Here is a 27,699-nt window from a genome sequence, read left to right as displayed (position 1 = left end):
TAATAAAATTAAAAAAAATATATTAAGGGGCCTCCCATGACCCATACCAAAAAATACAATTTTCTGCCTATTTTTGCTCGATTGAGGTACGGAACCCTTCGTGCGCGAGTTTAACTCGCACTTGGCCGATTTTTTATATAACCGTAGATATAAACTGAGCAAATACCGGTCTGCTTTCTAACTTTGAAATCTAGGTACTATATGAATCAATTTCTGTAATGGTACAAAATTTACAGTATGTTATAATGGCATAACATATAAAGACAAAATGTGCGATTTGTGTTATATTGTGGTAAGTACTTATTTAAGTATTTTGTACGCCCTTGATAAAACTATGTCATTAGGTGAATCGGATTATCAACATTTTTCTAGTATTGCTTTTATCAAACAAATATTAAAGTTTGCTGATAACTTTGATAACTTTAATGAATTTATTGAAACATAGTTTACAATCGTTATCTCTATAGAATTTAAATTGGGCGTTAATGTTATTCGACCCTCCTAAATTGATGCTGTTATAGACTGCTCTAGAATGTTCCTTAGATTTATTTATTTATAGAGTGTTAGAGTAAAAAAAATCTTTATAACTTTTTTCCTATAGAAAAACCCATATATTTTGTTAGTTATGGTCAAAATTTAGAAACACATCTGTCTCAATTGACCATAAGACGCTTTGGATACTGTGACCACGGACGTAAAAAAAAAACTGTGACATCTTCCTTTGTTTGGAAGTAATTAGACACGATTTCGAACGACCATTCCAATTCAAAGAGGATTGAACAAAGTGAAATATTTTTTCTTCCATCTAGGGGCGTAGCTACTGCCGTACCTATATGTATATGCTGTATCAATTATACGAGACCCCGGCCAACGTGAATCTTGGGGCCCTTAGAAAAATCTATATCAGCCCAAACAAATTTTTATACGGGGCCCCGCGGAGGTACGCTACGCTTCTGGTTCCATCCGTAATCCGACATAGCTTGACTTAATTGCGCTTCTTTTCTTCATTGCTCATTACAAGTTATTTGTTACAACCTTAATCTGAGACCATATTCTAGAGATGAAAGTGACCATATACAGTGTACTGTCGTTAATTATTGTCTCGTTTAGCTCCGATAGTGGAGCGTGCGAACTTATCATTATAATTATTATTAGCCAATTCATATCGCTCAACACTAGTAGATAGTAAAATATGTTATAAGATTAAAAGCATGTTATAGCGTCGTAAAATAATAATTATTATTACTAATAAACTTTTGTATGTCATATTAATTATTGTTTTATTTACCCAACATAATGAACGTAAGAAAACAACAGAACAAAAGAAGAATGAAGATAAGCCTTATAGTAGATGGGTTGAAAAAAGATAAATGTCATAGTAATATATATATATTTCATTATTTATTCTATGTATAATTATATATTTATATCATTGAGTTACGAATTACAAATTTGAAATTAACTAGGAAACTACGCGTTAAAGTTTAAAGTTACTCTAGTGTTCTAAACGTGGCGAGGGTGGGGTACGTTTTCAGCCTCAGTAGTTCCAACTCAGTCTGCAGTAGAACTATTCTCGTGTGGTTCGCTTGCACTTCTCTTATGAGCTTACTGCGCATGATCAAAGTTTCCATCCTGTTACAAAGGTAAAAAAAAGTATTAGGCTCGATTTATATGCGTCCGCGCGAAAGAGCGGTTTGGCCGCTATACCGCGAGAACACAGGCAAGTTTTATATACAAAACTAGATGTCCCGCGCGGCTTCGCCCGCGTAAATTAGGAATTTTACAGAAACCGTACATTTTCCCATAAAAAATATTTCCCCCGTTTTTCCCACATTTTCCTGCGTTTCTTCGGTCGTATTAGTCTTAGCGTGATAATATAATATAGCCTATAGTCTTACTCGATAAGTGATCTATCTAACACTGAGATAAGTTTTTAAATCGGACCTGTAGTTCCTGAGATTGACGCGTTCAAGCAAACATACTCTTCAGGTTTATAATATTAGGTAGGTATAGATTTTTTTTAATTATCGCTTGACAAACTCGAGTCTCGATCCAAAAGACTATGGAATGGTATAATATGGTAGTGATGATGATGATGATGATGAATGTAATTTGCATAGTAGCATATGCTTTCTGTTTTTAAAACAACGCCGAAACTCCCAAACTTGTATCTATAAAGAATCAGGAGTTCTCTCAGCACCTTCCGAACCACGGTATACCAGGTATATCTCGGTGCAAAATCTTACTTGTTGGTAGCATATGCTTAGAATACTTCTCACGAAACCGAAGTCACCACATGTTTCCCTATAAGTTTTGAGGAGTTCCCTCGATTACTTATGGATCCTTCATCAGATCACCACTTTTGTGAATATAATACCAAATTGGGATGATACCTTAAATACCAAAAGAAAAATTTTGAAAATCGGTTAACAAACGGCGGAGTAATCGTTGAATATAAGAAAACGAACATAACACCTCCCCCATTTTGAAAGTCGGTTAAAATTGTAGCTTATGTGTTATTCTGATGTATAAGCTATATTATTGTAAAGTTTCATTAAAATCCGTTCAGTAGTTTTTGCGTGAAAGAGTAACAAACATCCATACATCCACACATCCACACATCCATACATCCATACATCCAAACAAACTTTCGCCTTTATCATATTAGTAGGATAGTAGGATATCAAATATGTGATCGCGGGTTGTAGCCGTCAAACTTCGCGTTGGAACGAATGGAACCTTAAACTTATTGAGTGAACCACCAGGTTAAGAAAAATCTTTTTCAGCACCATTTTATTATATCGAGCGAGCTTAGGACTCCTCTCCTAAGTTAGGAGTGACGCCACATTTGACATTGCACGTTGCGTCGGGTTGTCACTACGAAATAACGCATTGCTTCATCATTAAACACCTGCGTTGGTTGTTGCGTTGACGGTTGACGCACGATAATACAATACAGGATAGTGCATACTGCCCGCCCAATTGATCTTCTATTTAACGTAAATATAACGATTTCCGTCAAAACATCGCGTCCGATGACGCAACGCATCAATCATGTAGCTTATCAATACCTACAAACATCGGAGCGGCGACGCCGTGACGATGCAAATCGCAATGAAGCAACTACTAGAAATTAGAATATAACTATTCTGAAAGTAAAACTAGTACCGTAAATATTATATTATTAACTTAGTACCGTAGATTACTTACCGTTCCTTATAAACATTTCGTATTTTGATGGGCATCAGTGGGTCCTCGTTCAACTTCTTCTCAGACACTTTAGCGTTGAGGTTGCCGATCAGCGTCTCCAAGTGCTTCAAGTGCGCTTCCACTTGACTCTTTTTAAGCTAAAATTAGTAAAATATGTATCTTTTTGTACAGGATATAAAACATTACTAACTGCCGCATCCAGAGACGAATATTAATGACTTAAATTATTTTCTTTAAAACTAATTAATTGAAGATTTTGACATAAGCCTTATACACAACGAATAATAAAAACTAAGTAGACGTAACTCCCATACTTCAATCGTTTTGAATTTGGTTGTCAAGGTTCTTTTCGCACACTAAAATAATATGGCAATAGCTACGAAACAATACATTCAAATTAACAAAAATAAGCCGTTGACAATAATTGTCACTTCTTTAATTACACAAAATTTTTGCATGTATTCGGGTCTCTTCTTGCATAAAGTATGCATGTATTCGGGTCACATCTTGTAGAATCCCCTCAGGGTGACAACGACAACTTCCCAAAACGACAACTTCCGAAAATGCCAATTTCCGAGAACGTGTATTCTAAACTCGTCAACTTTCGAAAATGGCAAATTCCTAAATTGACAGATTCCGAAAAAATAAATTCCTGAAATGACAAATTCCGAAAATGATAAATGTCTAATTTATACGTTAGATTGCATCTCAAGTGAAAAGTCCCCTAGATGCGGCGCCACAGTCGTGCGACGGAATGTTGCAAATCACTGCTACTTTAGACTCCCCAAAAATATTGGTCGAAGTTCCTTATAGCGCGTTCGGCGTAAATCTGAAGGCTAGACAGAACGATATATGACCTTGATTTGACCTCGACACTTTTTTTATTAGTACCTGCATGTTAGGGGCAGAGGGCGTTGATAGTAAGTATAAGTCTTTCCCTTTTTGTGATTTCAGGTTTTAAGATAGGTTTAGGTTTTAAGAGAATAAATATTCTCATAAGGATTTACATAAGTTCACTTACAGATTTTAAGAAATTCATTATTAATTCATGAAAGAAATCAACACTATTTGCATTTTAGGATTATCTAGCTGAGAGATACTGCTTTCTTCTTAGACATACTTTAAATATGCCAGTAAGACCAATTAGGAGTTTAAGAACACAATAACACCTTTATTATAGAGTTTCAATGGGGCAATGAGGATGTAGCATTTCGCGAAAAGTAAAGTGCAGTTTATTCGAAAATGAATTGTTTTTAGTTTGTTTTATATATATAATACATACTAATAATAAAAAATCAGCCAAGTGCGAGTCGGATTCGCGCACGAAGGGTTCCGTGCCATTGACTAGGTAATTAAGTATAAAAGGCTTTATGTATGGGAGCCCCCTTATATATTTTTTATTTTAATTTTATTATTAAAGTAAAAATACAACTAAACTGAGTATTTTGTGAATATTTAAAGTTATTACCATCCAAGTCCTATTACCATTATTAATAACGAGCAAAAGAGGGCAAAAAAATCGCGCTTGTTGTATGTGAGCGCCTCTTATTTATTTATTTTTGTATTTGTTGTTATAGCGGCCACAGAAATATATAATTTGTAAAATATTTAACTGTCTTGCTATCGCGGTTTTTGAGCTACAGCCTGGAGACAGACAGACGGACAGCGCAGTCTTAGTAATAGCGTCCCGTTTTTACCATTTGGGTACGGATTACGGAACGGAACAAAACGAATGAAAATAGGTACAGTCAGCGGCAAAAGTCCTTTAAAAAAGGATTGAACGCGTTATCGTTCCTGCCGGGCTAGCACGGCCACCAGTAGAAATGCGAAAGTACAGACAAACTGTGGAGATAAACTTAAGGTGAAGTTTCGATCTTTTTTCGTTCCGAAAAATTCAATTAAAATGCCACTTTATGACAGACTGTAGTCCTAAAAATTCAAATAATATATCCTACTTTATGACAAATATTATAGTCTGTCATAAAGTGGCAAAAATCTGTAAGGTCTAGAAAACTGTTTTTTTGACACAAGTAACTTCAGTTCATGAAGATTAAATGCTCAAGACGAAAACACGATTTCTCAAAAAATGCTCGATAGTTTCTTTTTTACAAAAAACCTTGTTTTAGACACATTTTTGCTTGGATCTTCGAAGTTTGCTGTCTTTTCTTTAATATTTTTTAATATATAAAAAGGTATTGATAAAACCTAAATTAGCTCAAAACAATTTTTTCATAATCATTATAGTTCGACTTTTATTCAAGTAAAACTAACTCGGCGATGATTCCGCGCCGTCCTTTTTCACCTGGCATATGAAAGACGGGCGTGAGTGTGAAGAGAGAAGGACGATGATGGATTTTTAGAGTCAGGTGAGCTCTTAAGTTTATGTCCACAGTTTGTCCATACTTTCGCATTTCTACTGGTGGCCGTGCTAGCCCGGCATGAAGATATTCTCAATTTTGGCGGTTGTCAATTAAAGGTGAACGCACACTTATCGGAGCCGAAAGAACGGAACGAGCCGAAAGAAACTAATTTTAGAATTCTTTATATGAAATCCTATGAAACCGCGCACATTTGCCCGCGTCGAATCGGCCGAATCTGGCAGGTCCCCAGTAAGGCCTTCTGGGAATTCGATTCGTTCGGTTCGGCTAAGTGTGCGTTCGCCTTTAGGTAGTTGACGATTTAGGATGTTGTCATTTTCGAATGTTGACATTTTAGAAAGTTGTCGTTTTCGGAAGTTGACATTCTAGAAAGTTGTCGTTTTCGGAAGTTGACATTCTAGAAAGTTGTCGTTTTCGGAAGATGTTGTATTGTCGTTTTAAGAAGTTGTCGTTGTCACCCTGAGGGTAGAATCGGAACATTTTTTTACATACTATTCCTTAGTTTTTATTATTCGTAGCCTATTCTCTGTCAAACTCTTCATTAAATTGGAGTTTAATCATCCTTAAATGTCTCTGAGTGTGGCCGTAAGGTCGACATTTTTTTAACACAATCGCATAAAGAAATAGAATGATGGAATAAAAAAAATTATGTAATGGCGTATGCTTCGGTGGCGGGTAGCTTAGTCAATGTGAATACTTAGAACTTATTTGTCATTAGTCAAGGTTAGGACGCCTTCACATTAAGTCGCCAGTAGTGCGGCAGCCGCGCGACTTCCATACTGAGAGTCTTCTTTAGTATAGAAGTCGCGCGGCTGCCGCACTACTGGCGACTTATGTAAAGGCGTCCTTAATCACAGACTTCTCAATGCGACTAGACCCCATGCAATATTGTTAATGACACTACACGACACGATAGCAGGTTTGAACATTTTAGGCTGTGCCGGTCGGTGCGGTGCGGCGTTGCCAGACTTTAGCACGGTGTTTGTGTGCGTGCGACTACACATTTGCGAATTATAATTGCATAAATTGATAAAAATGCTATGCAATAGTTTTACCGCGGCAGTCACCGAGTGCCAAACTTTTAATTTTTTATCTTTACCTCAACCTCCTCAACTTTCTTTATCTCTTCAGTAAGTTCTCTGTTGACGGACACTTTTGACGCCTCTATTTCTTTCTCCATTCGAATGTACTCTTGTTCATCGGTACGCCCGAGCATCTTATTCTTTAGATACCACTGTAGTTCTTTGGGGAGCTGCAATAAAAATCACGTAAAAATATTATTTACCTCTTCAAACAAAATATTAAACATGAAGATAATAATTTTACTTAAAGATTAAACAACTTCATTCACTATCAATCTATATACTACCAGTCTGTGGTGCAGACGTAATTTACAAGTATTAGATAAGATAAGATTATTGAAAATATGTGCCAAATATAATTAATACCAATTTGTTACTTTTGAGATGTTTGTGTTTACATAAATCGAACGATAAAAAACAAACGTTTGCTTTTTCACATAAATTGATCGACAAAAAATATTTGAAATGAAAAAGAACGCTATTATGTGACAAGTCATAATGATTAGGAACATAGTCGGTCTGTATATTATCTGACCTTGAGCCGTCTATAGGAGGCGAGCTCCTGCTCCATGTGTCGCAGCTTCATCTTCATCTGCGCGTGCTCCCACTCCTTCGCCAGGATCCCCTTGCGGAACTCCACTTGTTGCCGCATCAACTTCAACTTCAGCTCGCCCACTTGCTAAAATTTTATTTACAAGACGAAGAAATTAAATTGGCACATGCTACCATTATAAAGTTTTTCGAGAACGAGGTGGGTAGTTGACTTCTGAGTTGTAGAGCCTAAAGAAAACTGAAAAAAAAAACACTTTAAAACATTAGTGAGATGTAGTGTACTAACGGCCATTCCCAATATTTGATCTATCTCTGGTTTTGCCCTACTAGAGATAGGAATAACTCACATTAGACATTAGAGACATATATTTTATGTCAATTGTGAGCTATTCCTATCTCTAGTAGGGCAAAACCAGAGATAGATCAAATATTGGGAACGGCCGTTAATATGTTTAAGTAAGTGCTGATTTACATTATGTAACTGCAGTACAATTCTATACAGCAATAGTCTATACAGCAAAGAACTATAGTGCACGGAAAAAAACTACGCTGTTTACCAGCTCTTAGATAAAATTTGTACAAATATAAGTAAAAATCAAATTGTGTTTTACATTAGACTTACTAGTATGACGTTGTTGATTTCCTCGATTTCGTCTCGAGGAAGAAGAATAGCATCTTCGAAGTCTTCGATATGTCCAGTCGAAACTATTTCCACCTGGCCCGCTCGCATGACCAACTGTTAATTGATTTACACATTAAAATAATAAGCAGTATAATATTCTTAGCAAAGAAGTTAAAATTAAAAGGAAACGAGCAGAAAAATTTCACTTTCTACAATGGAATTTGGCAGCTCGTAGCTCCGTAGCTTCGTAGGGCATAGCCGTAGCACCTCTACGTACTTACTACTAAAACGCCTCCGTGGTCTAGTGGTATAGAGCGCGGCTCTTGACTCGGAGTTCGTGGGTTCGATTCCCGCGTTGGAAACATGTTATTTCCAAGTTTGGTTAGGACAATGCAGGCTGAAAACCTGATTGTCTGACAAGTAAGATGATCCATGCGTCGGATGGGCATGTAAAAAGTCGGTCCTGCGCCTGATCTCTCGCCAGTCGTGTCGGTCTTCCGTCCCACTGGGTTATGAGAGTAAAGGAATAGAGAGTGCTCTTGAGTACTACGCACACACTTGGGCACTATAATATAACTTCTGCGTTGCTGGCCTGGTTTCAATGAAATCGGCCACCGTCACCGAAACCGGTGTGGGACCTATTATTACGTACTTACAATTTTGCTTATTGTGTTACGAGCTACACGTTACAACTATGGCATATTCCTTTCAAGTTTCAAACACATATAATTTTATTAGAATAATAATATTATGACTTAATCTCCATTCTTTTTTCATATTAAAACTTGAAAGTAGTTTCTGAAATTCTATAGTGACTCAGCTTTGATATCTGTCCTAAATTCTATACGACTCTGTACGAAACGCAAAAACGAGATGTAACAATAACTCAATAGAGTTATATTGCATATCACTTTAAAATACCTTGTAGATACATCGCACGGTATTTTGAGGCAGCATAATAAGAGAGAGTAGATTTGTTGTTCTTTTGCAGTGAATCGCGATCCGACGGCCACAGCCTATATTTTCAACACGACTGGTGAGACATGTTCAATACTTAAGGACTCTCCTTAAGTATTCTGTACTCGATTCTCATTATAAGTATGTAATAAAATTAGGTACTTTCTAATTTTTTTTCCGAATTTCCCAAAAATAAATGAATCATGGACACTAAGTAAATTACGCGGCTAGGCAAGTAGGCATACTATGCAGCCGGCGCGGCGGCATGCGCCATCAAAGAAACACCACACCGCTACCCTTCCCGCGCGCGGTATCCAAGCGTTGGGTAAATAATTATTTAACTTTAAGCTACATTTACTCAGTGATCAATTGATATTATTTTTTTCATCTAATATAATAGCCAAATATCACGTCCTCGAGTATTGAACGTGTACCACCAGTGACACAGTATAGTCCATACCTGCAGCGTTCGGTTGCGCGCATCATGCTCCGTTGCCTGGCGCAGTTCGAGTACGCGAGCGCGCGCGCGGGCCGCTCGCGAGCGCCGCGCCGCCACGCCCGCGCGCCACACATTCGCCGCGCTCTCCGCACACGATACTTCCGCGCTCATAGCACGTAACTGTTACAGTTACACGTCAAAATAAAATCAATTAGCTTTGTGTCTTTCAAGACGAAAACTTATTTCTAAAATAAGCAATTATTAGCGTGCTAAAGGAAAACTACACTTTTTATTTTAATTTGTGTTTGCTATGCACAATTCTTTAAGATCGCTCGGAAAAATTAGCTGTGAAAGCGGGGCGAGTGAGGGATACATACGCTATTATGAGATGAGATGATAATAATTGGTAGGTTGTTAATATATTGTGTCGATTGCTCCATTCAGTTTCTCCATGCGATCTTAATTTTGTGCGCGGCTTAATAATAGCTTTACATACGCGTATTTCATTTTCAATCTTGGCACGTCGCAGCCTACACATCGTCGACCACACGGTCTCGTCCATAACTGGCGGCATGTTGCTAATGTGATCCAACTGGTCAACGCTAAAAGTTTATGGGCCATTAATTTTTTTCAGTTTACAAAACTTTAATTTGGTGATTTTTTTATCGTTTCTGTATTTGATGATGAAAAGTTCATTATTTCCTGTCTATTTTTACACAATAACAATAATTTATTTGAGGCTATTGACTTACCTTTTGAGAAATTCTAGACAGTCGGGATGCATGAGGGGTGGCCGCACGCCTGTTACTACTGCCGTTGCCATCTCTTGCAGTGCCGCTGGAGTCAGATTGCCACGGGCTTGCCATTTAGGACGCCTCCTGCAAACAGCTTGTTTTATTGTTTTATAATTACACGGTTGTGCAGTAGTTAAATTTTTGTAGAAATATTCAAAAAATTATTGGCTGACCTAGCTCATTTCCTATAGTTAGGGCTCAATTTGGCCCCGAAATGGAATGGAACCGATTTTTTGCAACGAAGCTGTACATGGCATCATGAACTTTTATATCAAGAGTAAGTATACCACACAAATTAAATATTTGAATTCTACCGCGGAATTCTCGAGAATTTTCCGGTACCCCAATTCCTTTGCGTGATGCGAAATTGACGCTTTCATTCAGTCCCATTTCGGGCGGTATAAATTAAACTTTATTTGATTTCAAAGACATTTTGGCGTATTTCGTGTAAAGTATGTACTTGTAGAACTTATAGCACTGATCGGCGACAACGGGCGAGACATCCACAAAATGGTTCTTGAAGGTCTTTTCCTGCTGTTTCTCCTTTTGGATCAGTCCCTCGTAGATTGCTTGGCATTGCTCGGTGTTTGATTGTATTGTTATAAGCTCCTGTTGAAGCATCTCTCCCTCTGCTTCGTACTTGCTTATTTCGAGCCTTAAAAATATTACTTTATTATATTATGGATAAAAATTAGAAGCGAATAAAATATGATTATTAAATATGATGTTCGCAATACTTTAAATAATTCAGAAAATATTATGTAAGGTTGAGTTATTTTTAATTACCTTAGATCTTCAATTTTCTCTGCACTTTCAACTCTGTCGAGATTAATTCTCCTCAAGCGCATAAGATTCAAGTTCTCTTGTCCTATTATAGAATCTACCTTTAGCTTTGTTAGCCACATATCTTTGACCTGTAAGTATAGGTAACAATTTAATTCTACAAAAAATAAGGACAGTTGTTTAATTTGTGATCATTTTTAATACCTTTTGGTTAAACTTTACGATTCCTTCATTCAACGTTTGTGAGAGTTTAGCATACTCAGCGTGAAGCATCTTCCTGTACTTGTCTCTCTCTTCGTTTCTACCTGCCACTTTAGCTTCATAGTCGAATACTTCTCGCAAGTCATCTTCGTTAAAATGTTCCGGATCTTTTTCAATCTGTAATAGAAGATAGTAATATATTAAATTGTTATTATTGTTGCAACAATAAAACCTATGGTGTGCTACGAGATTAGTCAGTATTTTTTCGGGATTAAGAATAGGATTGGGGAACCCTATCCTATCCGTTAATCCAGTACTTAAACTACTACTACACGATATTTCATCAAAATCTTATAAGTAGTTTTCGCATGCACTTTAACTTCCGCTTTTAAATAGGTAATATTCTATATAGAATGAAAAACTCTAATTCTCAGCTGATAAGATCTTATTAATTCTTACTATACACTGCGGTAGTTGTATCGGTTTCTTTATCTCCTCATGCCATAGTTTCTCCAGCACTCCATCCATCATCTCCATCAAAGCTCGTTCACGAAAATCGTCTTTGGGTTGTGGTTCGGGCGGCGGTATTACTATCTGACTGGGGCTTATGTATGGTGGTACGGTGACCTGTTACAATATTCTTTTCTATGTTCTTTGTTCGGTTACAATTTTTTATTTTACCAATAATAAGGCTGCGTTTCTGTGTTGCGAGGAATGTGTTTTTGAGAACCAATAGCATCGCCACGCTGAGCGATGTCATGGCAAAGTCATGTCAATGAAGCGATTCTATTGGTTTTCAAAAAACACATTCCTTGCAACACATCTCCGCTTAGCTCTGGTGGAAAGGCAGCCTAATATTATGATATCTACGAGTTCCCTCACCTCTTCTGCTTCAACTTTTATAAGCTTTTCCGGTTGTTCTTCTTGATCCCATTCCGGGTCTTGTATTCCAATAGTGAGATGATGGTAACTGCCTCTTAGATCAGATAGCGTATTTAGTTCTATAATAATGAGAAGGAAATGAATATAGAATAATTTTATCGTTGTCTATTTAGTATTTTATTATTGTCTATGTAGTTGGTGAATTGGTGATGCATTCTAAGCTATAAAAAGTCTTGATTAATTTAAATGTAATGATTTACCTTGAACGATGAACCGAAGTCTTGAGTTAATATTTTGGACATGAGACATTTCACGTTTCTTCTGATTCATCAAATCGTCGAATTCCTTATTGAACCATAATCGAAGGTTTTGAACATTTAACTAAAGTACCAAAAAGTTATTCAATATTAATATAAAAAAAAATAGGATACTATTTTTATAATATTATGATCCATATACCTTCACTATGTGTTGCATCCAATTCATATGCAGGAAACTGTAGCTCATTGTCTGCGGTATCATTATTTTTGGTATTTCAATCAAATCGTGTGCAGTTGATCCAGCCAACACATACGGATTACTCTCATCTGAAATTTCCGTCTCCGAAAGTATGGGCGTTTGTGATTGTAAGCTTTTCCAGCCTTCGACTTCAGTTGTTTGAGAAACTAAGCTAAAATGAGTCAATAATTTTTGATATTAGGTGGTAAATAATTTAACTAACTTTAATATACTTATATTGTAAAGGTGAGGAGTTTGTTCCTTTTAACGCGCCAATCTCTCAAACTACTGGATCGATTTTATGTTATTTGGCACAGAAATAAACTTGACCACGTGTGTAGGTAGGCTAGGCGTTCTTTATTGTGGTTTAGTTGTAGAATAAAAAGAAAAATTGTATTTACGCTAAAGCCTTATCGTCTACACTAATGGTTTCCATTTGTTCTTCTTCAGGTCGAAAAACATCACTGTCGTTTTCCATTTCAATTGTTCTAAGAGCTTCGATTTGCTGCAATTCTGGCCAATTGTTGCGTTGAGTTGGTAAAACTGCGAAATTTTCTACCTAAATCATAGTGAAAGTGCTTTATGAGTTTTTTTTATCTTTAAGTTGTAAATATTTAAATTCCACACGCAAAATCTAGTACTCTAATAGGAATAAAATAAATAAATTACTTGATAATGACTGAAAATTGCAAAGAGTTTGGTACATGGCGTCAAAACCACGTCCCAGCAATGCTTCTTGATCCAATCAGATACTTTGTTCAATGCTTGAATGCGGGCGTCTGTTTCTATTTGTATTTGTTCTCGCTCTTTTTCCGCCTGGAATTAAATCTTTTATAGAGTTATGAAAACAAAGTTTATGAAAAGCAAAAGCATTATAAAGTTTGGCTTTGGAAAGTACTTTGATTATAATCATTAAAATTGAAAATGTTTACCTGCTTTTGCCTATCCCTTTTATATTCCGAATGTAACAAGAATTCACTGAGAGGTAACTGCGGATATTCTGGCTCGTTCGACTGCAGGTTATTTTCGAGTAAATCTACAAGTTGTATCTTAACGCTCTCTAATGATAAAATTATTTCGTCGCGTTGCTGTTTCGATGCTATCTCTTCCTCTTTTATTTTTTTCTCTTCTTCCTCATCCAAATAGTTCTCTGTATTTACAATAAGTTTGACATTTATTTTAAGGTATGTTTTTATCAACTCACTTTAATTAATTCAACTAAATTTATAAAAGATAAAGATCTTACTTGCATCTTTATCGAAAATAGTTATAACATTGTTACTATCATAGTAATATTCTTCAAACATTAGTGGATCTGGCGGTTCAAAAGTTACTTCGTTATTCGAATCTTCACTTTGCAAAAGATGCACTGAGCTCGTCCCATGATTTGCTAAATGTACCAGCACTGATTTCTTGTTGTCAATACAAGCTTCTTTGATGCCTCCTTCATAGCGATGAGTGACTACTAGTTTCATTAAATCTAGAAAAGTAAGTGAAGATCGTTTACAAGTCTTAAATTCAAAGATAAATGATTAAATCCTACCTTCCAGAGTAGCTACATGATCTAAGTTATGAAAATATATAATGTTCATAGCTTCATACCCTCATTTTCTTCAGTATGATGAAGATGTTGGAATATAGCGGTGCCGTCGTATCCATAAGTCAACACACTTTCGTCATTATATACGATATTGTACTGTTTAAGTTCGTGACCCGTGTTTATAGCTGGATGCATCTTCAAATGTACTATGTCGTTCTGTAATTTTTACAAGAACAACTTATAATCTCTTGAAGATTGGAATGACAAGGCGTCATTTGGTTAGTAAAGCTATACTTACCAATGCAATGAATTCTAGTAGATGCATTTGTGTCGAGCGGTGTGGCACGGCTAGGATCTTGCCGGGTCCTGCAGACACTAGTTGTGAGTAGGGACCTGCCAGCTTACCCTCTAATTTGTTTTTTTCACCAGTTTTCGCGTTTATGCATATTATACGTTCACCTGTAAAATAATTATATAATTTCCGTAGATGATATTTACTGAAGGAAATATTTTCGGTAAATAATATTCAAACGAACAGTACTTACCAATTGCATGTTGGTCCGAGGAGAGTACCACGCAAAATAGCCTCACAAGCTCACCGACTTGCATTAGAACACAGTCGACAAGACTGCGTCCAAGTTCCGTGTACGTCATTAAACTCAACTTAAAATCTTCACTTACCTAAAATAGTGACTTCTTTTTAATTATTATGCACGCCCTTATATCGGTTGCCGTAAACCCTAGCAATGTCAATCATAAAACTACCAGAAAATGGTATTTTTTTAGAATATCGTGTATTACGTTAATAAAGGTGTTGCATTATAACGGATTAGTAGTGATCACAGCAGCGTTTAACACCAAAAACCTTTAAAATAATTTTAAATATTGGCCCAGTCTTTGTGCCAAACTTAAGATATTGTTAACTTGATGACGCCCACAACTACGTTGCTATTTTTTTGCAACACCGCACATTTTTCCGAGATAAAAAGTATCCTATGTCCTTTCCCGGGACTCAAAGTATCTCCATACCAAATTTCAGCAAAATTGGTTCAGCGGCTTGGGCGTGAAAAAGTAACAGACAGAGAGACAGATATAATATATTATGAACTTACGTTATAAATAAATACATCGCCAGCGGACATAGCAGCGACTACTAAAGTCCTGCCATCAGGGGAAAACGTTGCTTTGGATATAATTTGATACGTGAGACAAGCTTCGCCAATCTTTTGCAGGTCGTTGTGTTCCCATTTGAGTAAGGCCAGGCCATAGTTTGGTTCAACCGCGCCGACCACTACTAGCAATGGGTCTGTCGGACTCGCTTGTAAAGTTATGTCCTCTCCGCTTAGATATTTTATTGTTTCCTGTGCCAATACAATTGTTATTCGTAAAACATTTATACCTTGTTAATATTAGATGCCATAACGATTTTGTGGTTCGATTAAAACCAAACCACGGTTTGATTAAAACCGAGCCACTAGGCTTAAGTCATTTCAAAGTTCCAACCAGTAAACTACTATTACCACGGAGGAGTTATTGTAGGTTGTCTCTTACCAATTTTCCAGTCATCACCTCGTAACTACAGAGCGTGCCGCCATCATCCAGTGTCACAATATGTGCATAGCTCGGAGCAAGGAGTTGGATCTTTTTAATGTTTCTGAATAAATAAATACTTACTTTGATTGCTGGTTAAAATAATAATAATGTGATATTGTTCTCGAAAATTTGAAGTAAATATCAATTCAAGAAAGGTTTATTATAACTTTTATACTTTCTGTAAATATAAAAAAGTTTAATTCATAGAAATACCTCTGTTTAAATGATATTAATTTGGCTTCAATGTTATCTTCCAATTCCGTCGTTATCTTGTAAACAAATCCCTTTTCAGTCCACATGATAGCTAAATCAGTCGCAAAATTTGAAACTAGTTTAATCACGACATCTCTTGGTCTATAAAACCAGCTCACTGTCCATTTCGTATCTGACTTTTTAAGTACCTATAGTTAAAAGATAACAGTTACTTACATATATATAGCTGAAAATAGAGATAATATTAATCACATAATTGTCACTCACTCTAACACAGTTGTCTGGCCCATAAATTAACATTCCGGTGTTGTACGTACACATACAGGTTCGGTTTTTCCCTTCTATATTTTCCGACCATTCCAACTGTTTCACCAAACCAACCCCATCGAAAGTCAACTGAAAAGTAAAACAAAGAAAGCGTGGCGCGTAGCGTAACCGTAGCAAAGTGCTACGAGCGACGTAGAGGCCTACGTTCGTATCCCGTAGCCTTGCTACGAGCGACGTAGATGCCTACGGTCGGATCCCGTAGCCTTGCTACGAGTGACGTAGAGGCCTACGTTCGTATCCCGTAGCCTTGCTACGAGCGACGTAGATGCCTACGGTCGTATCCCGTAGCCTTGCTACGAGTGACGTAGAGGCCTACGTTCGTATCCCGTAGCCTTGCTACGAGTGACGTAGAGGCCTACGTTCGTATCCCGTAGCCTTGCTACGAGCGACGTAGATGCCTACGGTCGGATCCCGTAGCCTTGCTACGAGTGACGTAGAGGCCTACGTTCTTATCCCGTAGCCTTGCTACGAGTGACGTAGAGGCCTACGTTCTTACCTGTAGCCTTGCTACGAGTGACGTAGAGGCCTACGTTCGTATCCCGTAGCCTTGCTACGAGTGACGTAGAGGCCTACGTTCATATCCCGTAGCCTTGCTACGAGTGACGTAGAGGCCTACGTTCTTATCCCGTAGCCTTGCTACGAGTGACGTAGAGGCCTACGTTCTTACCTGTAGCCTTGCTACGAGTGACGTAGAGGCCTACGTTCGTATCCCGTAGCCTTGCTACGAGTGACGTAGAGGCCTACGTTCATATCCCGTAGCCTTGCTACGAGTGACGTAGAGGCCTACGTTCGTATCCCGTAGCCTTGCTACGAGTGACGTAGAGGCCTACGTTCGGATCCCGTAGCCTTGCTACGAGTGACGTAGAGGCCAACGTTCGGATCCCGTAGCCTTGCTACGAGTGACGTAGAGGCCTACGTTCGTATCCCGTAGCCTTGCTACGAGTGACGTAGAGGCCTACGTTGGTATCCCGTAGCCTTGCTACGAGTGACGTAGAGGCCTACGTTCGTATCCCGTAGCCTTGCTACGAGTGACGTAGAGGCCTACGTTCGTATCCCGTAGCCTTGCTACGAGTGATGTATAGGCCTACGTTCATATCCCGTAGCCTTGCTACGAGTGACGTAGAGGCCTACGTTCGTATCCCGTAGCCTTGCTACGAGTGACGTAGAGGCCTACGTTCGTATCCCGTAGCCTTGCTACGAGTGACGTAGAGGCCTACGTTCATATCCCGTAGCCTTGCTACGAGTGACGTAGAGGCCTACGTTCATATCCCGTAGCCTTGCTACGAGTGACGTAGAGGCCTACGTTCGTATCCCGTAGCCTTGCTACGAGCGACGTAGATGCCTACGGTCGGATCCCGTAGCCTTGCTACGAGTGACGTAGAGGCCAACGTTCGGATCCCGTAGCCTTGCTACGAGTGACGTAGAGGCCTACATTCGTATCCCGTAGCCTTGCTACGAGTGACGTAGAGGCCTACGTTGGTATCCCGTAGCCTTGCTACGAGTGACGTAGAGGCCTACGTTCATATCCCGTAGCCTTGCTACGAGTGACGTAGAGGCCTACGTTCGTATCCCGTAGCCTTGCTACGAGTGACGTAGAGGCCTACGTTCGGATCCCGTAGCCTTGCTACGAGTGACGTAGAGGCCAACGTTCGGATCCCGTAGCCTTGCTACGAGTGACGTAGAGGCCTACATTCGTATCCCGTAGCCTTGCTACGAGTGACGTAGAGGCCTACGTTGGTATCCCGTAGCCTTGCTACGAGTGACGTAGAGGCCTACGTTCGTATCCCGTAGCCTTGCTACGAGTGACGTAGAGGCCTACGTTCGTATCCCGTAGCCTTGCTACGAGTGATGTATAGGCCTACGTTCATATCCCGTAGCCTTGCTACGAGTGACGTAGAGGCCTACGTTCGTATCCCGTAGCCTTGCTACGAGTGACGTAGAGGCCTACGTTCGTATCCCGTAGCCTTGCTACGAGTGACGTAGAGGCCTACGTTCGTATCCCGTAGCCTTGCTACGAGTGACGTAGAGGCCTACGTTCGTATCCCGTAGCCTTGCTACGAGTGACGTAGAGGCCTACGTTCGTATCCCGTAGCCTTGCTACGAGTGACGTAGAGGCCTACGTTCGTATCCCGTAGCCTTGCTACGAGTGACGTAGAGGCCTACGTTCGTATCCCGTAGCCTTGCTACGAGTGATGTATAGGCCTACGTTCATATCCCGTAGCCTTGCTACGCCATAAAGATTATGTAATATATTTTTTTCACTTCATAATAATATATTTTTCTATTAGACATGCACTTTAGGTGCCATCATACTATTTCTAAGACATGTCACATGAGTGAAATAAATCGGTTATTAACAATTTGAAAACTAACGTTCTTTTTATATAAATGGAGGCTCTAGGACAAGGAAACCTGATTTGAAGTCAAAAAAATGTGGATTCTATGTTTAGCTAAACATGTTATATAAGCTGATGAAGTAGGTAAGTCACAAGGTTGTTCAAGTTATTTGAAGAAAATAATTTGTAATTGTTCTTTTGTTGCAAAATGTTAGTTCCGGTAACTAATTCATCCACTCATGTCTTTAATTGAAGACGTGAGTGAGGATAGACCAGGTATTAAGTAACAGTAAAAAAATGCCTTTTAGGTGCCATCATATTTTAAAGACACGAGTAAAAGAATCTGGTAACCAACAATTTGAAATGTGGTCGTTATTTTGTAAAAAGCTTAGAGAAGGTGTATTTTATCAGGGCGAGCGAAGCAAGTCCTAGTATATCCCACAACCTGAACATTTTGTGGTACATTTTACAGAAAAACTATTACGCCTATTGATTTGTGCTTTAACATAGTAATTTCTATTTTTATATAGATGTATAATGTTATCATCTGTCAGTCAAAGTGTGATGATGCGAGCCCTCACAAAGCTCGGCTTTTAACTAGTTATGTTAAACACCAAATTAAGATTCAGTTACCTTAACATAAAGATAAAAAGCACATCCAATTTGCATAGTAGCACTTACGCTGTATAAATGAGCATTCTCGTCAATAGCATAGAGTTGACCGTCGCTGCTCCAGCAGATGGCCCTGAGGGGAGGGTCAGAGACCTCCCACCCCGTAGCCTCATCCAGGGGCCGCTTCATCACCAAGGCGACCTTGTGGCACTGAGTCACTTCCCACACGTTGATCCCGCCCTCCCAACACTGGCCTATCATGAGGTGAGTGCGACTTGGCCTGAAAGAGTTGTATTTTATTCATGTATTATGTCATGAGTTATCAGCTTATTCAAGTTTCTCGTAATTTATCGCACAGAACTGTACATTTTGTTAGAATAAAAACTACGCCATATTTTTACTAGAAGTCATAGTATTTCAATTTTCATACAATACGTTTCAACGAAATTGGTTCTCTAAAATTAAACTCAACACCGCGCATGCTATGGAGATCCACTGTAGGCTTCTTACAGACGAACGGCACGTGTCGGCGGCAGTTGACGGCAGTCGACGGCACGTGTCCGCGGCAGTTGACGGTAGTCGACGGCAGCATCGTTGATAGTTTATGATGCTTGCAGGTGGCCTACCACGACCTTTTCTAAAACGATCATGTTTCCAGAAAGCTTTGTTGTAAGATTACAATAACATTACCGTACTCACTTTTCAAATATATTTTTACTAAAAAACAGTAAAAATGCAAACATTCATCATTCATCATCAATCATTTACTAGGCTAGTCGGTAATCCGTACGCTGCTGATACAGTGGACGTACTGTGAAAAAATTATCCGTTTGATGCGAGACGGCCGTTCCGTACGATACCGACCTGTGGACGCTTACCTTTATGCAGGACGTCACAACTGCAAGCGTGATAAACTGTCGACGGCTGCCGTCGACTGCCGCCGATACGTGCCGTCGCTTGCCGTTGACTGCCGCCGACATATGCCGTTCGTCTGTAAGCGCTCTAACAGTTCATAATCATGGCCTTACACAATGCTTTGCCTCCGCCGCACCACGGCCGTGGGGATAGACAGCAGCCGCTGCCGGCTCCGCCAGCTCCACACCGACAGCGCGTACTGCGGGAATCCACTGACGCCCGCTAGCAGCTCGTTTTCCATCATAGCAAGAGCCTTGTAGCGATTTACTTCGTGGTCTAGAAAATATGTTTTGGACACTTATATTCTAATATCTCAGATATTACCAGCTTGGTTTTTATATATTATACAAACCAAGACATAGCTAAGTATTGCCACCGCCCATGGGCGCCGGCAGTGGGGGCCAGGGGTGCCAGGTGCACTTGCACTCCTTGGGAATCTCGGGATCAACAGGAATTATTGAAATAAAAAGCCGTCTATTGGAAATCATTTTACCATGCCGTACAAAGATAGTTCGTAATGTTTCGGCACTAAGGCCCGATTCGACCAAACTTGAAGTTACACGAGTGTGACTATACTGAGAATAATTTTACTCCTTCAATTTACTCCAGGATATCTTCGTTTGCGTTTTACCAAGTTACTCGAAGAGTATGAAATAAAATGACAATTATAGTTCACAATGACACCGACCGCGACAGTTGATACCCTGTTGTGCAACTATTCTCAGTTTAATAATATTTACTCCACCAAAATAGCCCGTGTAAATATTTACTCCCGTGTAGTAACCTTATTCTTGGATTACAAGTAAAAAAAACGCAAAACCAGCTAATACTCTTAGATTAGGAAACAGTTATACTCGAGTAAAATTTTACTCTCGTTTGGTCGAATCCGCCCTAAATGTATTCTGTTGACGTAAATAGACAGTCACTGTTGTTCGTAAAAAGTAAAAAGAAAAGAAAGAAAACTAAAATCTGCACCACTTGGAACTTATTTCTGTCGGCGCCCATGCCACCGCCCGCTCGCTCCTCATCCCAAGGAGAACGAAAATTGTGTATTTTAAAGGGATGTTAAGGTTGTGCTTGGCCTACAATAATATATAATTAAAGTCTATGATAATAATGCTTCTTACCCTTCAGTTCGGCAACAATTTTCAATGCTGGATACGTCATGACTAGGATACGTGGGGTTGGCGTACATTTCTCAGCAAACGCAAACGTGTTTGTTTTATAGCCTAAAAATTGGGAAATCTAGATAAAAACTGAGTGTCACAAAACAACTAAGCCAATATTTTTGTATTTAAACTTCTATAATTAGCCTCCTACCTTTGTTACCAGCCGGCGTAACATAGGTATAAGGGTAATATGCACCTCTTTTTATGATGCCTCATTAAGGTCGAACCAGTAGAGTAGAAGAACGATATAGAACTATAATCTTATATATAAAATTCTCGTGTCACAATGTTAGGCCGCGTACTCCTCCGAAACGGCTTTACTGGTTTTAACCAAATTTTATATGCATATTCAGTGGGTCTGAGAATCGGCTACCGGCTACTTTTTATATTGATAAGTGAATTTGTTGAAAAAATAATTTATAGTAAATTATTACAACTCGAGACTGACGGCGACCATTGTTTGTGCGACGGGATAGCGATGAACGTTGCCATGGTGACATACTTATTTGGTCACTTCAATAAAATAATACGGGCGAAATACTTTATATGGCAAAGAAACGTTTGCCGGGACAGCTAGTATATAATATAATATGTACATAGATTATCACTCCTAAAGAACCAGTAGAACTATGATGGTAAGTATATTCACGACGTTCAGAGAATATTTGGAAAAAATATTCTAAATAAAAAATTTTGAGTTTGAGTTTATGATGGATACTGCTAAATTATCACTCCTTATTTTGACTTTGCTAAATCGGGTAAAAAATACGTACCGGCAATGACATCAACCCCATCTCCTTTTTCAAAACAGTTGGCTTCATACACGTGTTCTGTGTTATATTTTAAGTTGAAAAATATGATGAAGACATCGTGAGCTACCGCCAACACATCTCGACCAATAAACGTCATGAAATGTACACGCTGGGGTATCGCCCATCTGTATGGAATAAAGATAAGTCGTCGAAACATGGCATTGTATATCATTATTCATGAGTTTATGACTCTTTAAGGAGTGAGCACACTGAGACGGGCCGTGCCGGGGCTCAGCGTGCCGGGGCTCATCGAAAAAATCCGCCTCCATACAATTTGTATGGAATCGGAAATCGGCTGCGCCCCGACACAGTGTGCGATACACGCATCCACTTCTATACAAATTGTATGAATGCGGATTTTTGCGATGAGCGCTTAAAATTCGCTTAAGTATGAATGATTTCAGAGTAAGCTGGGTGTTGACGATTCAATCCATGCCAATATAATACAAGTAAAAAACTTAGGAAAAATAACTAATAAAATTATTACTCAAACTATCTATAATGATATCAATATTTTTAATGCGTAAGTGTGTATCTATGTTCATAGAGGTAAAGACCTCGGCACGCTTAAGGTGTTAAACCAATATTAGATAATAGGTATTGACTTTGAGTGTCGACTGTCAAGAAAGGAAATAGGACGTATTAATAAGTACATACCTAATCGCGCATTTCGTCTAAATCGGTTAAGCGATGATTATTAGTGAACGTGAAGACGTAACAGTCAACAGACAGACACATTAAATAATAAAAGCCCCCGCAGACTGCAGACTTTCTATCGGTCGATAGTTTGGTTTGGCTCTCGATCAGTAGCTCTACCATGAGTTTAAAGCTATACCCCCTTACTAATAAACGTTGTATAAGCTTTGAATAGTTATACAGTGTTTTGTTCCTGTCACACAAGTGACATTTTTAATTGGATTGAAGAAGACAAAACACTGTATAACTATTCAAAGCTTATACAGCGTTTATAAGTAAAGGGGATAGTATTTATCGCTACTCGATACTGACTACGTAAATATTTTGTATGGCGATTTTAGTTCCGCAAGTAACCGCTAGAGGCGCTGTAAAATTTGCCATACTAAAAATTTACGTAGTCGGTATCGAGTATCGATAAATTCTATAGCTTTAAACTCATGGTAGAGGCACAGTATGATTTATGAAGCTATATGGAAGTGCTCATATTAGAGCGCTTACAGCGGCACGCGTCGGCGGCAGTCGACGGCAGACGACGGCACGTGTCGGCGGTAGTCGACGGCAGTTGGCGGCGCGTGTCGGCGGCAGTCGTTGGCAGTCGACGGCAGCCGTCGACAGTTTATCACGCTTGCAGTTGTGACGTAGGTACCGCGTAAAGGTAAGCGTCCACAGGTCGGTATCGTACGCAACGGACGTCTCGCATCAAACGGATATTTTTTTTACAGTACGTCTACTGTATCGGCAGCTGGCGTGAAACAGCGCTTGCGCTGTGTTTCGCCGAGTGAGTGAGTTTACCGGAGGCCCAATCCCCTACCCCCCTAGAAATGCCGCAGTTGAAAAACAATTTGTTATCCCAGGAGAGTACCAACTGCGTTGGAGAATCCCTCTCTGGAAGTCCAGGCTCAGGAACTCCTGGAACTGAACGTGGACGTCCAGGCTGCCCCTCGTATTCTGGGGAGGGCAAAACTGCGCTCCAATCTGCTCGGGGCAAGAGCAAACACACAAAGGCACCCCCCTCGATATTAAACATGGACTTTTGTAATATCAGGGGATTACACTCCAACCTTAATGCTGTCCATTACCACCTTGAGACGCCAAAGCCGGCTTTGCTCTTTTTAACCGAGACGCAGATATCATCTCCGAGTGACACATCATACCTTTCCCACCCAGGGTATTACCTCGAGCACTCCTTTCTACCCAAAGCTGGAGTGTGTGTGTATATCAGAGATGATATCAGCTCTCGCCGCATCAGCAATTTTAAGGTCATAGAGCTATCAAAATTATGGCTCCGCATAGATTGCGACGACCACCCTCGCGTCTATGCGTGCCTATGTAGGTCCCATAGTGGTGACCCCGAGACGGACCGACTCTTGGAGCACCTGCAAGCTGCTTCAGATTTTGTGCAGCAGCAGATCCCATCCGCAGAGATCATAATACTTGGCGACTTTAATGCCCACCACGCCGACTGGCTCAATTCCAGTAAAACTGATCATGCGGGGAGATCTGTCTGCAACTTTGCCCTTGCGAACGACTTGACACAACTGGTTACTACGCCTACGCGAATCCCAGATGTGGATGGTCAGAAACCTTCCTTGTTGGACCTCCTACTGGCTTCAAATCCTGACGGCTACCAAATATCCGTAACCGCACCACTTGGCTCATCGGATCATTGCCTTGTTAGGAGTTCTGTGCCACTTACGACGGTGTTAAGACAGCGCGCTGTTAAATACCGTCGTGTGTGGCACTACAAGTCAGCAGACTGGGATGGGATGCGGTCGTTTTTTGTATCCTATCCTTGGGGGCACGTGTGCTTCTCGCCGGATGATCCCGACAACACTGCCAACTCTGTTGCCGATGTGGTGATGCAGGGGATGGAACTTTTCATTCCGACCTCTGTAGTGCCAACTGGCGGCAGATTTCGTCCCTGGTTTGGTTCATCTCCCAAAAAAGCTTCTCGCCGGAAGCAGGGGGCTTACCAATCCTGGGCCAACGCAGTTTCTGCTCGAGATTTAAATACCAGCACATATAAAAAGGAGTACAACGTTGCCTCTAGGTCCCTCAAGAAAGAGATTACTCGGGCAAAGCAACACAGCACGTCAATAGAATTGGCAAGAGACTTGAGTGCCTCCCCTCGGGAACCCGTGCATTCTGGTCTCTGGCCAAAGCTATTGAAGAAAATTTCTGCAAGCCAACCCTACCATCCCTACACGTAGGAAATGGATCGTTGGCCCAGGACGCAAAGGACAAAGCCGATCTTCTGGGCAAGCTCTTTGCGTCAAACTCGACCCTGGATGACGGGGGGCAGAAACCGCCGACCATACCGCGATGCACGAGCATCATGTCGGATATTCGGTTTCATCAGCGCTCAGTGCGAAAAGCTCTCTGTTCCCTTGATATCCAAAAGTCGAGTGGGCCTGACGGAATCCCGCCTTGTGTTGAAAAAGTGTGCTCCACAGTTGGCTCCGGGCTTGACGCGTCTTTTTCAGCTCTCCTATTGCAATGGCATCGTCCCGGCTTCCTGAAAGACAGCCTTGGTGCACCCGATCCCCAAAAAAGGTGACCGCTCAAATCCTTCCAACTACAGACCAATCGCTATAACCTCTCCCTTCTCGAAGATAATGGAATCCATTATCAATAGCCAGCTTCTTCGATACTTGGACGGCCAGGGATTGCTAAGCGACAAACAATACGGGTTCCGTAAGGGTCGCTCGGCTGGTGATCTCTTGGCATACCTGACTCATCGTTGGGCTCAGGCAATTGAGTCGAAGGGAGAGGCATTGGCTGTTAGTTTGGACATTGCGAAGGCCTTTGATCGGGTTTGGCATAAAGCACTGCTATCAAAGCTTCCATTATACGGGCTGCCCGAGAAATTATGTAAGTGGGTCACTAGTTTCTTAGCAGACAGAAGCATAAAGGTCGTAGTTGACGGCGAATGCTCGGAAACTCAGTCTGTTAATGCTGGTGTCCCTCAGGGCTGTGTACTATCGCCTACTCTATTCATACTGCATATCAATGACATGTTACAAACCAACGGCATTCATTGCTATGCGGATGATAGTACAGGTGATGCTGTATATACCGGCTCCCCTAATATTTCTCGGCAAAATGTCACTGAGAGTCGAAACGAACTTGTGTCTAAGGTGGAGAATTCATTGGAGAAGGTCTCTGAATGGGGTAGACGTAACTTAGTCCAGTTCAACCCCACCAAGACACAAGTCTGCGCGTTCACCACTAAAAAGTCACCAATGGTCGTTTATCCTCGTTTCGAGGGCACATCTTTAACCATCTCCCCTAGCATTGAGATACTTGGCGTCAATATATCGAGCGAAGTCCAGTTCCGATATCATCACGGGGAGTGCTCTGAGGAATTGTTCGGAATCATACCACCTGCAACTTTTCGCTATCGTCCCACGCGAAAAACATACCATCCTTATCACCTTGATGGGTGGCAGTTTTCCACAGTGCGTTTTTCGCGTAACTTTCTGCCGCGCACTGTAAAACTCTAGAATGAACTGTTACCAGCAGTATTTCCAGACCGATACGACCTGCAAACCTTCAAGAAAAGAGCGTATTCCTACAAAGCGACACCGTTTGACAGATGAGCATTTATCACTTCAAGCTAGCGTTTTAAAAAAAAACCGCCCAAGTGCGAGTTGGACTCGCCCATGAAAGGTTCCGCAGCAGCAATAAGGTTTATTTTTATGAAATTAAGAGATTTTGATTTATTTTCATATTTCAGTTGATTTAATGAAAGTTAAATTAAGGTTTACCATTTATGACGTATAAAAAAAATTACGGGCTAGATCTCGTTCGAACCAATTTTCGTTGGTAGGTTTTGTAGTAATGTACATCATATATTTTTTTAGACTTACTTTAGAAGTTAGAGGGGGGGGGACACATTTTATCACTTTGGAAGAGTCTCTCTCGCAAACTATTCAGGTTAGAAAAAAATGATATTAGAAACCTCAATATGATTTTTGAAGACCTATCCATATAGATACCCCACATCCATAGGTTAGATGAATTTTTTTTTTGTTTCAGTTGTATCTATGGGGACCCCTAAAATTTTTAATAATTTTTCCATTTTTGTATCAAAATCTTAAAGCGGTTCACAGATTACATCTACTTGCCAAGTTTCAATAGTATAACTCTTATAGTTTCGGAGAAAAGTGTCTGTGACATACGGACGGACAGACAGACAGACAGACAGACAGACAGACAGACAGGCAGACAGACATGACGAATCTATAAGGGTTCCGTTTTTTGCCATTTGGCTACGGAACCCTAAAAAAGGTGATTTTTCACAGCGGATTTAACAATGTTTTGCATTTTTTTATGTTTTTTAGTAAAATTATATTATTTAAAAAGTGAGTAAGTACGGTAATATTATTGGAATCTTACAACAAAGTGTTCTAGAAACATGATACTTTTAGGAAAGGTCGTGGTAAGCCCGCTGCAAGCGTCATAAACTGTCAACGGCTGCCGTCGACTGCCGGCGACACGTGCCGCCGACACGTGCCGTTCGTCTGTAAGAAGCCTTACAACCTTATTTTCCTGTTCTGAGCTTACAACGATACCGAGTCGGCCGATGATTAGGTTTTATGTGCTATACGATTGCCTTCAAACTTAACTATCAGCAAACTGCCGTACTGCCGGTGCCGATGCTAATAACGTACTTCCACGCGCGCACACCACGCCGATTGTTTTGAATCCGAATGGTGTAAAAGTGAATGAAGTTGGCTAGTCTGCGCACTCACCACCAACCTAACTGTTTAGTTGGCGTAGTGTGTGCGCTAATAGCCCAACCCGACCAAACTATCGGCTGATAGAAAGTCTGCAGTCTGCGGGGGCTCTAATACAAACAATGTTTTAATATGGTGATGGTAATAAAATATGAATATACTTCGTTACCTGACTTGAGCTTTTTCGCCATCAGATTTCAAATTATCCTCTACCATCGTCTTTAAACCGTCTATAACAGCTGTCTCACTGTTCAAATTATGAATTATCTAGCTTGATATTATGAAGAACACTAAATAAAATGATTTTATTGTAATGAGTGTATTGTTTTAATTTATAATTGCATTAAAA

General features: G+C 40.0%; 1 protein-coding gene across 1 annotated transcript; it reads right to left on the bottom strand.

Moving 5' to 3' along the window:
• Positions 1-1,453: 1,453 nt before the first annotated feature.
• Positions 1,454-27,584, bottom strand: LOC121730438 (cilia- and flagella-associated protein 43). Its single transcript, XM_042119468.1, has 31 exons — positions 27,520-27,584; positions 21,877-22,040; positions 21,062-21,163; positions 20,048-20,210; positions 19,089-19,299; positions 16,012-16,140; positions 15,745-15,932; positions 15,490-15,592; positions 15,051-15,299; positions 14,484-14,619; positions 14,237-14,397; positions 14,001-14,154; positions 13,645-13,878; positions 13,331-13,548; positions 13,068-13,214; positions 12,800-12,957; positions 12,360-12,570; positions 12,161-12,281; positions 11,901-12,019; positions 11,478-11,645; positions 11,022-11,195; positions 10,821-10,948; positions 10,495-10,689; positions 9,993-10,118; positions 9,737-9,842; positions 9,262-9,420; positions 7,845-7,958; positions 7,206-7,349; positions 6,688-6,840; positions 3,211-3,347; positions 1,454-1,632 (listed from the first exon to the last, which is right to left on the bottom strand). The coding sequence occupies exons 1-31, from the start codon at positions 27,564-27,566 to the stop codon at positions 1,491-1,493; spliced, it is 4,761 nt and encodes a 1,586-aa protein (XP_041975402.1). The 5' UTR covers positions 27,567-27,584; the 3' UTR covers positions 1,454-1,490.
• Positions 27,585-27,699: the final 115 nt, after the last annotated feature.

This window comes from Aricia agestis, chromosome 1, assembly GCF_905147365.1.
Source record: "Aricia agestis chromosome 1, ilAriAges1.1, whole genome shotgun sequence".
Lineage (NCBI taxonomy): Eukaryota > Metazoa > Arthropoda > Insecta > Lepidoptera > Lycaenidae > Aricia > Aricia agestis.
This window is presented reverse-complemented; position numbering and strand designations above follow the sequence as displayed.